The following is a 13,148-nucleotide window of genomic DNA, read 5'->3' on the forward strand; positions in this document are numbered from 1 at the left end:
ACATGTTACATTTAAGTTGATTATTAAATACTCAGGTGAAGACTTAGAGTAGGTTATTTCATAAATGAATCTGGAGCCTGGGGAGAAGTGAAGGCTGAGATGATACTTTGGAGTCAACAGTGAATAATACTGCATCTAGTGTTTGCAGTGCTCTAGGCTAAGTGCTGGTGAGGTAATACTGAATGAGACTATATAGTCCCGGCTGTCATGGGGTTTACATTCTCACGGGGAGGGAGGCCAAAACCAAACAACTAACTGCACAACGAATTATGGTTGTGAAATGTGCACGAAAGGAGAGGTGGTGTATCATGGGGGGAGGGCTGGAAAATTAGGGAAGATTTCCTTGAGGCACTTATTGTTCTGAGCTTTTACTACCTGGGGAAAACAGAGGAGACATATGCAGAGACCTGGAAGGCAGAGAAAGCCATCTTTAAGTCTCTTCAGGAAGATCGGGGGGAGCAGGGCAGCCTGGTGGGGATTTGGTCTTTGTCCTCAGGGAAAGGCACAAAGTTTGAAGCAGTGATACCGATACCGTATGTGCACTTAAAAGATCACTCTTGGCTGCAGTGTGAGGGAGGGGTCAGAGGGTGTGCAGAGGTGCTGAGGAGCTAAGTGCCAGCAGCAAGAACAGAACTGGATGTCTTTGAGAGACATCTAGAAGATAAAAGTGAAAGAACTTAGTGACTGTTCAGATATAATGAGGTAAAGGAGCAGAAGATGCCAAAAGAAGACTTCTGCTGGCCTGGATCAGTGGTTTCTTCAGCTCGGCAGGTAGTTGTACCCTCATGAGGTAGTGTCTCTGGAGGAGCACTGGCTGTTCTGTGGGGCAGGATGGAGATCACCAGCTCAGTTGGGACCTGGGGACTTAGAGTTTCTTCTGAAACATCCAAGTGATGGTGTCACATAGGCACTTTGGCTGTTTATCTGGAGCTCAGAGGAGAGAGGAGAGGGCTGGGCCAAAGGGATGAACTTCAGAGTCCCAGGCACTAAGAGGTGGTTAGCTGAACACTGCGTATGGGTGAGATGCCCGGAGAGAGAAGTACATTTGCAAAGAAAGGTGCCATGGAAACAGCCTTGAGTCCGTTGAATGTGTGTCAGCAGGAGAGGCAGACAGAAGCGGTTGAGAAGCCTAGGGTAGAGGAAGGAGGAAACCAGCAGGGTCATGTCTCGGAAGCCAAGTGAAGAAGGTCTCAAGAAGGAAGGGAGAGGGGGCCGTGTTGAAGGCGAGAGGGTTTTGCTGTGGAAGTACAGCAGCGTGATACAGTCCAGTTGCTCCCTTGACCGTTCTTTGACAATAAGGAGGAACACGCCACCTGAGTCAAAAAGGACAGCACAGGCCAGGGCTTGCAGATTTGAAGGGAGAAAACCAGTTTCATTCATGAACAAACCATTTCCAGCCTTCCTTCCAGGAAGGGGGATGTCCAGCGGGCCCAGCTTAGGACATGTGCCCGTGTTCTGGCTGGGTGGGTGTGAGCCTGACTGCCTGTCCCACCAGAATGCATCCCGTGGGAAGAAGTAGCTCTCCAAAGGTAACCAGAATAATAATACAACAGGAGAGAGAGATGGTGGGCGGGCACTCAGAAGAGCCGTCTTTTAGCATTTCTTCAGTTTGGGGAGCGTCTGCCCACTGGACAGGTGAAGAATAGAAAACTGGGAAAGGAGGCTCTTCAGTGGAGGCCAGGTTACAGAGTGGGCAGGAGCAGTGGCTGCAGGTTGCTTGCAGAGGACAAGCAAGAAGGCCGGGGGCTTGAGCTCAGTGTGAGGGAGGCCCTGCCCACTTGCCCAGGACCTGGTGGTCCTGTGCTCTTCCCAGGCCTGCAGTCCTGACGAGATGGGATTCCTTGGGTCAGGCGCAGCAAAATCTCTCTCCTCTTGGTGCTTTCTCATTTGTGAATAAATTATTTGATAAAATTCCTGTAGTTCTTTATAGCCTGAGGTCTAGGAAGGTTTCACCAGTGTGGTTTTAAGAACTTGTATTCTGTTTTCTTAGGAATCTTCCCATTTAATTTGGCATGTGTACAACAGCAGTCACTATAATTTGGTTGGCATGTAAAATCTGTCCCTCAGTATTGTATCCATCAATAAGAACAGTTAGTTGCATGAGCCTGTTAGGCTGCGCCCTGCTCTTTATGGCCTGGCCTTTCTCTCTGCAGCCCCGCAGTGTCTCCATCTCTGTTTCACTTGAATGGTTGTGCTGAGTTATGGTTTGTGTACCCATGTACCCACACCGATCTCATGCTTGTCATGAGGTCCAGGGGGTTGGCATTATGTGTACCCCTGTAGTCTTAATTAACTGATGTTTAATTATGTAAACTACAGGAAACATGCTTTTATAAACCTCAAATCCCCAAGTTATTTTAGATGAACAGAACCAGTCTCGTTTACCATCAGTGAAGTGCTCTGGGCCCTAAGAGTCTGGAAGGGAGATTTGTGTGGTATTTTAGAGTTTCTTAAGTGTTTGGCATAATTTTGTGTGTCATAAATTTTGTGTCTTTCTGCACTTGGTCTGTGGTGGACCCTCATCAGGCCTGTGAGAGCTGCACCTGGAGCTCAAGGAGGTCCTGAGTGAGGGGGACGCAGCGGTTTTCCGGATGGGCACGAGCAATCAAGGATGCATTTTCTTCCTCTTTCGTTTTCAGCTCTGCCTTCAATCAGTGATGTTTGCAACTAGGGTCGGATGCTGCATTAAATATCGCGGCAGCAGGAGAGCTCTTTTTCATCCTCAGATCCATGGCAGTCAACAGCGGTTGTATTAGATTCACAGCCACTCCTTGCAGGCCCTCTCAGAGTTTCATTACCACCTTTCGAAAGACAGCGCGGTCTCCTTCCTTGCAGCTGGCTCTGTAAGTTTACCTGTCACGGTGGGCGTGTGTGATGGATGCAGAACACACGGCAGCAGTGTCTCCTCTTTACCTCTTGCTGAGGCATCACTGTAGGCGGGGTTTATTCTGGTGAGGGGTACAGGCTTTGGAGCACGTCTGATCAAGTTTCAGCCCCAGCTTGGTACTTGCTAACTCCGTCCCTCTGTGCAGGTGACTTTACCTCTCCGAATGTCGCCTTCTTACCTGAAGGACAGTGTTAGTGCTTGTTCTTCGTGGCGCTGCGGGAATTAGTGAGCCCAGACCAGTCCCTGCTGGTGGCAGGTATTCCGCAAGCGTTTGGTCTTTTCTCTTTGCCAGGTGGCTTGATTTTCCTCCTGAACAACTCAAGTGCTTGTGTAAGTAGATTAGTGAGAACTTTTAAAAACTTTGATTTGACATGATTTAAATACATTATTTAAACTAAGGTTGCCACTAAAGGCTATCAGTCCAGTGTAGGACCAGTGAAATGTGGGCGAAGGTGGCCTGATCGATTTAGAGGCTTCTTTCAAATAAGACCAAAACAAACACAGAAAAACAAAAAACCTTATAAAAAGTAAAATGCCTCAAGATTAGAGGCATTTATGTGGTCATCTAGGGCATTCTGTACATTTACGAACTTTGCTCTTAGAGACAATGTGTAGGCTTGTTCCTCCTTGGAATACATGCTCTGAGGACCACACACTCAGGCTCAGCTATAAGTGCTATGGTGTAACATTTCTTCCTCTGTTTTTCCTTAAATGTATACAGTTCTAGCCATGAAAGATTTCTCCAGTTATAACATTAGTAAAATTCCTGAATTTCATCACATGTAAAATCTATTTAGCTATATTTTTATAAGTCATAGAAATTTCTAACTGTGACACAGCTGGAAAGTGAATCTGTGTTCCCTGTTAAACCTTGGGGATATTCTCCAAATGAGCTGAAATGGAAGGGCCCTGCATTGCCAGATATAAGGTCTGTGGTTCTTCTGAAATGCCACAAGTAAGACAGGCAGGCACTGGCTGTGGAGTTCCAGGACAGTCCCTGCTCTGCTTGGTTAAACTGTGTCTACTTCCCTGCAGTTTCTGTCATTAGATGAACATTTATGAAGAAACCAAAACATCTGGAGGGCTCTACTGGATAGCTGGGTTACAGAGATGCTGAGCTGTTAGGAGAGGGAGGGAGGCAGGTGGGGTGTAAATGCCAGGAATAAGTATAAACAAAGAGCCATGGAAGTGCTTGGGAGGAACAGTGGATTCCAGCTGGGGAGACTGGAGAAGCGAGGGACAGGACTAGTGGGTAGAGGGAGGGCTGGGAAGCGGGCAGTGGCTGGAGCATGAAACGTGTAGCACATCTTAGGAACAATGGTTAGGTTGGTACAGCTGAAACCTTAGGGAGATTGGGTCTGTTGGGCCAGACTGTGAAGTTTCTGAAGTGCTGCTATCCTGTAGATAATATAACTAATGCAGAGGGAAAAGATACGGAGATCTCTGTTTTCGGTGGGAAAATCTTAGGAGTGGCAGAAAGAACAAAATGAAAGAAAGAGGAACTAAAAGCCTAGAGCTCAGCTGGGAGATTATTCCAGTAGCGAAGGCAGAAAAGCTCAAAGATCAAGTTGGGCTGAACACGGTATCTGTAGAAATCAAAACAAGACGGGACTGAAGTGATGTCGGGGTCTCAGGCTGAGCTCCCAGAGCCTGGTGATCGCACATGGCAATGAGGGGAGGGGAGGAATCAACAGAGGTCGAAGGAGGAATCCATCTGGGGTGAGATGAGCACCTCTGGGAGCACTGGCAAAGCAGGGACCCGCAGACAGACGCGCGCTCCCTGGAGCCACATGTGCTGTGATGGTCACGGGGCCTAACCCGGACCAAGTGTTCGCAAGTTTGTGATGTAATCTTGCTAACATGAGAGTACCACAAATAATTTTTCAGTCTTCAGGAGACCTACGAAGCCAAAAGACACGAATTTTATGGTGAACGTCAGAGGAAGGAGGAAGAAATGAAGCAGTTGTTTGTGCAGCGTGTGAAGGAGAAAGAAGCCGTATTGAAAGAAGCTGAGAGAGAGGCAAGTGCGCTGGTTTGCTGGGATGTGCACTTATTTGGGGTGTCCTGTTAACCTGGGGATAATTATCTCAAGAATTAGGAGATGGTTTTGAAAATTAGTTGTTCCTTAAAAAGTAGCTATTGTATTTTAATACATACTCTTCGGATGCAGACTTCCCAAAAAAAGCACAGGCTGGAAACAAATTTTTTGCCTTTTTGAACAAGGTGTCTTCCATTAGAAGTGGTTTATTGAGGACTTGTAAAGGACTAGGTTACTAAGAAGCATTTTAAGTACCTTAACCAGTAGCCAGAATTGTTTTAGCTGTGGCTTGATAAAGCCTTCTCTGAGAGTTTTGAGTCCTTGGGATTGTTGTTTGAAGTAGGTGACTCTGAAAGCTGTTAACTAGCCTTTGAGCTTGAAGTCAGGCTTCCTGGAGGTGGGTGGTCTGGGCAGCCTGGGCGCAAAACCGTCTGCAGTGAGTTTGGTTTGCTTCTGGTTCTCCAAGGATCAATTTTAGTTTTACTTGAGTTAAGGTATTTTCTGTAGACTTTACTGCAATGGCTGCTTTTAAATAAGTGGCCACATTTAAGATGAGGGTCAAAAAGGATGAGCTGCAAAAAGGAATCTCTAAGAGAAGACAGAAATGTTAATACAAATGAACTTGCTGATGTAAGAGTTCCTGAAGAGTTATTTGTAAAGTAATTTAATGCTACAAATTTATTATTTTAAGTACCTTTATAGTACTTGCTATTTCAATAAACCCTGTAGTAAGTGGTTTTGTAAAATAAATAATCTATCTTGTTTATAATTTGAATTTTGATCTTTATTTTGAAAAAGTTCAAACAATGGGAAAGTGAAAGTACGGGGTACCTGTGTCCCTGCCCACACCTAGATTTAGAATGGACATTTTGCCGTCTTTAGTGTGCGTGTTTCCCTGGTCGTCTGAAAGCTGGTTGTAGACATCACAACACTTTATCGCAGGCACTTTCATGCATCTCTGAAGCTCAGGTGCATTTTCCTCCATAACCACAGTACCAGTACTACACCTAAGAACAGGAATAGCAATGCCACAGACTCTCCTAATCCCCAGTGCACAGTCAAATTTCCCCACTCGTCCCAAGATTATCTTTTGTTGTTGCTTTCTGTTTGGTGATTTTTTGTTTTTGAACCAGAATTCAATGTTAGGTCTCATATTGCATTTGGGTGTTATGTTTTGTTCAGTCTCTTACTTGAAAACAGTCCCTAGTTTTGAGTTATTTTTGTTTATTTATTTTAAAATATTGATTGATTGATTGGCTGTGTCGGGTCTTAGCTGCGGCACGCAGGATCTTTCGTTGTGGTGCACAGGTTCTTCCTTGTGGCGCATGCGTGGGCTCCTCTCTAGTTGTGGCACACGAGCTCAGTAGTTGTGGCATGCAGGCTTAGTTGCCCCGCGCCATGTGGGTTCTTAGTTCCCCGACCAGGGACAGAACCCGTGTCCCCTGCATTGGAAGGCAGATTTTTAACCACTGGACCACCAGGGAAGTCCCTGGAGTTACTTTTAAATACAAATATTGAGGAAGGAGTTGTGATGAGTAGGAAATAGGGTGCTGATTTTTCTTTTGATTAGTAGGTGCTTCTCTTATAAGAGTTTCTCTCTCATACATCATGGTTCTCAGTTTCTCCAGTGAGGAGAGAAGACATAGAAGTGGTTTATAGTTGAATTTTAATTTTTAAAACCCCACATAAGAATATTTTGCTTAAATGCACATTGTTTAAAAGGAAATTGAAAATTCAGGGTGACCAAATGCTTGAAAGAAAAAGAGAAGTATTATTTGTCAGTAGGTGCTTCATAGATGTTTATTTTTGTGATTCAAGCGGTTTCGTGTTAAGAACATTGTATTAAAACTAATGAAGTTAGTTCAAATTGTCACAAGAGTTCTAAACTTTTAATTATATAGGTTTAGAAGCAGATTACTGGCCTGTTTCATTAATATTACAATAATATTAGTAAGTTCCCTCATGACCAGCAAGGCTGGTACGTTAGAGTCAGGTCTGATGCAGGGCGTCTGGGGGTCATCTTCACTCGCATGAGTGATGATTAACTCAAGAGCCATCAGTTAGGACTTACCTGGTGGCGCAGTGGTTAAGAATCCACCTGCCAATGCAGGGAACACAGGTTCGAGCCCTGGTCCGGGAAGATCCCACATGCCGCGGAGCAACTAAGCCCGTGTGCCACAACTACTGAGCCTGCGCTCTAGAACCCGTAAGCCACAATTACTGAGCCCTGGCTCTAGAGCCCACAAGCCACAAGTACTGAAGCCCGCAGGCCTAGAGCCCGTGCTCCGCAACAAGAGAAGCCACCACAATGAGAAGCCTGTGCACCACAATCAAGAGTAGCCCCCACTCACTGCAACTAGAGAAAGCCTGCACATAGCAACAAAGACCCAACACAGCCAAAAATTTTAAAAAAAAAAAGAGCCATCAGTTGAAGGACCAAGGAGGGCCGTATAATTTACCGTCAGTGTAAGTGCAGTTTTAGAGGGAAAGGAGGCTTCTTAGTAGTTAGTTACACTGGACAATAGGTGGGTGTAAACCAGGTCTCTACTGGGCAAAGTGGGACATTCAAAGCTAGTTACGTCGATAAGATACTGGCAGGTAACCCAAACCTTACTTAAGTCTGTATTAGATGGCCTTGTTATTAAAATATCCTTGGCAATATGGTTGTAAACAAATACCTCTTAATTCACCTTTTGTATGAATTTGGCCGATTTTCATGTATAGTACAGAGTTAGCTGAAAATGCAGTGAACGTCAGGTAACTAGAGTAGGGAGATGCACAGGACAGATATCATGTCAGGATACTGTTTAAATGGTTTCTTTTGTGCATCTTTTGTCAACATCATCCTGGATGCACAGCCCTTCCCCAGCACAAGAAAAAGTGCACTTTATATTTATCCCTCAGGTGAAGTGCACGACCAACATTAAAATTTACTACTTCTGAATTTTATATGCAAGTATGTTTCTTGGTTAATTGTTCACTTAGTATTTATGCCTCTCCTGTTTCTACAAGTATCCTAGATAATTTTCAGTAAACAAGTACAGCTGCACTAGAACCTGGACGTGGGGAGTCCAGGACGAGCAGCGAGCTTTGCACTCGGTGCAGCTGAGCCGCAGCGCTGGGTGCTTGTCAGTGACACTTCCGGGGTCTCCAGCCAAGTACAGAGGTCAGGTCAAAGACACGGACTAGTTTGGCAAGAGAGGAATGTTGTCTCTGGTATTCACTTTTTAAAACGGATACTTTAAAAAGGATCACTGAACAACAGCATGTATGTGTCCTTAGAAGCAGGTTTACAAGAGACGGCAGGGTACCACATCGGCCATAGAGGCTTCAGGGCAGCCGCGAGCAGTTTCAACAGCACAGAAGACCTTGCAAATGTGTCTGAGTTAAAGGCCTTGTAGTGAATATTGGAGCCGTGAGTGAGCGCTTCCTGCAGGTGGAGCAGACTGTCACTGACAAAAGCCGTGAACTCCACAGAATGTGAATAAGTCACATTCCCCCTGCCCCCTTTCTAAGACGTTTTTCTCTTCATAGTTTTCCTGGAATTTTTAGTCAACCTCATAAATGATATATGAAGTACTCCATAACCTTTCAGGATATTTAAGGATATAAAGTGTGCACCCTCCGTTTAAGTGTCGGTCAGAGATGTATCTCTGTTCACATAACGTAAATCTGCCCTGTGGCCTCTCTTTCCAGGCGTCACCCGCCAGCTGCCCCGCTCCTCTCCCAAATCCACGGGGTGCACGCATGCTCAGAGAGCTGCCAGTCTGTGTATTTATGCCACCGATTTATTTATGTTTCTTTTTATAAAGAACATGCTTCCTTCCTTTATAAGGAACCACTTACATAAGCAAATACTAAGGAACTGATCCCTCTGGAAATGACACCCTCAGGAATAAGAGAATCTTCGGGCCTTACTTCATCTGTTTCAACCCTATTCTGTAAACTCCGCCGTCAGGGTTGCCGGTTCACTCGCCAGCCCGCTCCGTGTCTGGAACATCTGATTTTTATTAGGAGGCAGCATAGCTCTCTGCTCTCTCTGCTCTCTCTGCCCTCAGCCTCTGATGATTTCCTCACTGATTTCCTCAGTGATCATAAGCCATCTTTTCTGGAAACCAAGTCCTACTTTTTGTATAAATGTTAGGTTGCTGCCCAGAACTGAAAATACTAATTGAAAATTTATCTAACCAGACCAGAGAATCAAAACCAAAGTTATTTTTTTTTATGTAGATTCTAGATGTTGTGCTTGTGTTCTTGGCACACAGCTGATTCGTAAGGAACCTGCTGAAGTCTCTAGATCTTTTTTCAGATAAACAACAATCAAACCAGGGAATTTTCATGTTGTACTGTTATAAACTTCGGCAAAACTCATTTTAATGACTGCACTGAGTGTATTTAGCATAAGTGAATTTTAAAATGTTCTCTCCCTTAGAGACACAGGTGTATTTTCCCAGTTATGGTGTAAACCCAGCAAGTGCAGCTGACCCTTGAACCACCTGGGTTTGAGCTGCATGGGCCCATTTATACGTGGATGTTTTTCACTCACTGAGTCCACAGGACTGCACCGTCTGTGCTTACGGAGCTGTGACACACTCGAATCTTCAACCAGCGGGGTTTGGCGTCTTCAACCCTGCAAGGTTCAAGGGTCAACTGTATTTTTATGTATAAAACTTTTATCTAAATTCAGGACTTTTTGATTTAGTTTAGATTTCAAGAAGGTGAATGACTGTGGGAAAAACATAACAGATTTTAAGGTTCTTGATTTAAACTGACACTTGCTTTCCAAACAGGTTCACCAGTATAGTCAACAGCTATTTCACTACCACGTAGTAAATTTATTTGGAAAATAAGGGCTTTTTTCCCTCTTTTTGATAACTTGCCTCTGTAATTTGTCTCTCACTTTTATTAAGAATGGATTTTTGAAACTTTATTTGTGGAGGATTTGTGGGGAAAATGTAGAGCAAAAGAAAAACTCTAAGAGGTCAAATGTTTAAAAAACTGAGGTTTGTGCATGAGGCTGTTTTTATGTTTTGTTCATGCGTTTTTTGCATGGGAGCTCATTCAGAATTAAAGTTAGAGCAATTCCACATGTCGCTGTGCAGGCCGCGTGAGCAGGGCTGCAGTGGGGAGGTGCCGGGGCATGGGCTGCCCCAGCACGTCCTCAGCGGGAACCGCACTTCACTTCACAGCTCCAGGCCAAGTTTGAGCACCTTAAGAGAGTACACCAAGAGGAGAAGCTGAGGCTTGAGGAGAAGAGAAGACTTCTGGAAGAAGAAATAATCGCCTTCTCTAAGAAGAAAGCTACCTCCGAGATATACCAAAACCAGCCCTTTATGACCCCAGGTGGTAACGTGAGGAAGGACAAGGACCGCAAGAAGTAAGCGCCCCACACTCCGCGCCTGTCTCACTGCCCCGACCTTCAGGGCGCTTCACTCTGTCTCCTTACTCCCGTCTGCTCCTGCAGCTAAAACGTCAGTTCCTTGAGAGCAGAGAGCTCATCCCTCTTGCTGTACTGATTGATTCCCCAGCAGCTAGAAGGGCACCTGGCACGGGTTCCGTGCTCTGTGCATCCTTGAGTGAAAGTCTGAAGTGAATGAATGAACGAAATAAAAATCTGCTACAACACCTAAGGGTCAGCGACCTTGGGACCCTGGCTGCTCCAGGGCACGTCCAGTAACTGCTGACCACCCCTCCCCCCATTGGTTATGTCACATTTCATGCCTGACAGAGGCTGTATATTGGGGAATCATAGACATAATAGTTGATAAAAAAAATTAATTCTTAGGTTTACTTTTTTTTTTTTTTTTTTTTTGCGGTATGCGGGCCTCTCACTGTTGTGGTCTCCCCCGTTGCGGAGCACAGGCTCCGGACGCGCAGGCTCCGGACGCGCAGGCTCAGCGGCCATGGCTCACGGGCCCAGCCGCTCCGCGGCATATGGGATCCTCCCAGACCGGGGCACGAACCCGTATCCCCTGCATCGGCAGGCGGACTCTCAACCACTTGCGCCACCAGGGAGGCCCAGGTTTACTTTTTTAAAACAAATTCTGATAATGATTTTTTGAGAATTTTTATTTTAATAAGGGAACCAGGCTATCGATCGGAACTCCTGTGCTTTGATGTCAGAGCTTGTGAAATGAGTGGTGGACGTAAAGATGCAGAGGAAGGTAGAGGGGGCCCCCGTGCATCGGGGCGGCCTTGGTAGCAGGTGGAGGATGGTCCCAAGGCTTGTAGGTCTGGGGTATGTGTTCAAGACAACGTAAGCGAAGTCTTAGAAAGTGAGGTTTTTTTCTTCCTTTCTTTTTTTCATTTATTTCTCCCACTTAAATGTCCTCATCACTTTGCCTGTTTGCTCGCTCTGTTGAGCACCCAGCCCCTCCGCGTGGGGAGCTCAGGTTCTCCCGTGCCCCAAAGGGCAGCCCTCAGGTTTATGACCACACCATATTTCAGACTGATATTTTCAGAATATTGTAAGTCACCTTCAAAAAGGTAGGAGAACATAACATTGCCCATGATGATAGCTTTCCATTTTTGAACTATGGAGAAGTAAATCCACACGGTTTTGGGTGCATTTAATTGGCCTCTGGGTTTTATGGTTTTGGGGAAGAAGGCATTCTCATGTATGATCTTTTCACTTAAGCTCTTCTAGGGAGTGGATCTCTGTTTTGTCTGTTGATGTATCCACCCCCAGAGCCTAGAAAAAATGAATACACTGAATTTCAAAAGATAAACCACCCTCGTTATCTGTGGGGGGGACTGGTTCCAGGATGCCCCGAGGATACCAAAATCCACAGATGCTCAAGTCCCTCATATACAATGGCACAATTTTTGCAAAGAACCTATGCACATTTTCCTGTACACTTTAAGTCATCTACAGATTACTTATAACACCTAATACAATGTAAATAGAATGTAAATGCTAGGTATATAGTTGCCAGCAAGTGGCAAATTCAAGTTTTGTTTTTTGGAACTTTCTGTTATTTTTTCCCAAATATTGTATTTTCGATCCTCAGATGTGGAACCCTCGGATCCATAGGACCAAGTGTATAAATATAATTTATAACTTCTTTTCAGTGTGCCTCGAATTATAAAGCTAAGGGGTCTATTACCTTATCATCTCAACTTAGTCCAGTGTTACTAGATTTGGACTCGCCTGACTTTATTCCATACGTGAAAAACCATTTACAATCACCTTGTGGAAGTAAGGTATGGGCTGTTGTTTGCAAAATCAGGGCCAAGCCCATAGTTTGAGAGCTCAGAAAAATTTCCCTTCAAGAAATTGTGGTGTTTGTTTTTTCTTTTCTTTTCCAGAGTCCCATGGCTAGATATCCTATCATATCCTCGATGTACATCTGTTCTTTCTGTAAAAGCTTTGAAAAACAAGTGATTTTTATTCCTATATGGTTTTCTGTTGTACCAATCAAAAGGTTTTTTTTTTCTCTTTCCAGCTCCGGTTTTATGTAAAACAAAGGTTCCAGATCACAGAAGATCATCACAAGCAAAGTTATTAAACTGTTAGAAGTATGCTTTGGTTTTCTTGCTGTTTTTATTTGCTGTATCACTTATACTATATCTGGCAAAAGGCCACAGTTAAAGTATGAGGTCAGTACATGAGCCAGACTGGATGATGTTACTCATTCACTGTTAGAAGTTTAAGTTGTTGGTTTGTGAGGAACTGAGGTCATTTCTCCTGCTGCCCAGTGCTTGCTATCACTTGGCTGTAACAAGAGGGTCAGTGCCTTTGAAAGTACAGGACTCGTTTATATTGTGGCTCTGATTGCATACATATTCCAAGATGAACCTTTTGTGTACATACTAAAGGTAAACTTTCGGGAATATGTTTTCATACGTATTATGTACCTGAAACTCCAAGCTCAATAGTTCTATAGAACTTTAAAATTTTTCATAACAGTTATCCAGTTGGTAACATGATCCTAAGCTTTTGCATCAAATTACATAGTATGTGCTTCAGTGTTGTGGTCCATGGGTTGTTGTGATGAAACAACATGTTTAAAGCAGAAACACTCAGGTAAATAAGCCCTTTTCTGGTGATAAGTACCTTTGGAACTGGGTGTCTTCACACTGTTTGCATGAGTCTGTATTACATACTTGTTTCAAACTGTCTTCCAGGGAAAATAAATAATAAAGTTGAATCATCTTATTAAAAATATTTCTTAAAAAAGTTACTATGAACATCTGAATGTTAAAGATAAAAATTTAGATAAT

At 44.2% G+C, this 13,148-nt stretch overlaps 1 protein-coding gene across 2 annotated transcripts in view; it reads left to right on the plus strand.

The window, feature by feature from the left end:
• The window catches only part of SEPTIN10 (septin 10), a 53,955-nt gene extending 41,442 nt beyond the window's left edge, over positions 1-12,513 (plus strand). For both annotated transcript variants that reach the window (XM_060117245.1, XM_060117244.1), the window contains 3 exons: positions 4,775-4,907; positions 10,115-10,302; positions 12,371-12,513. In XM_060117245.1, the coding sequence (XP_059973228.1) occupies positions 4,775-4,907; positions 10,115-10,302; positions 12,371-12,386 (337 nt within the window). In that variant the 3' untranslated portion in view covers positions 12,387-12,513. The remainder of the gene's footprint in view (positions 1-4,774; positions 4,908-10,114; positions 10,303-12,370) is intronic.
• The last annotated feature ends 635 nt before the right edge of the window (positions 12,514-13,148 follow it).

Source organism: Mesoplodon densirostris, chromosome 14 (assembly GCF_025265405.1).
Source record: "Mesoplodon densirostris isolate mMesDen1 chromosome 14, mMesDen1 primary haplotype, whole genome shotgun sequence".
In the NCBI taxonomy this organism is placed as follows: Eukaryota; Metazoa; Chordata; class Mammalia; order Artiodactyla; family Ziphiidae; genus Mesoplodon; species Mesoplodon densirostris.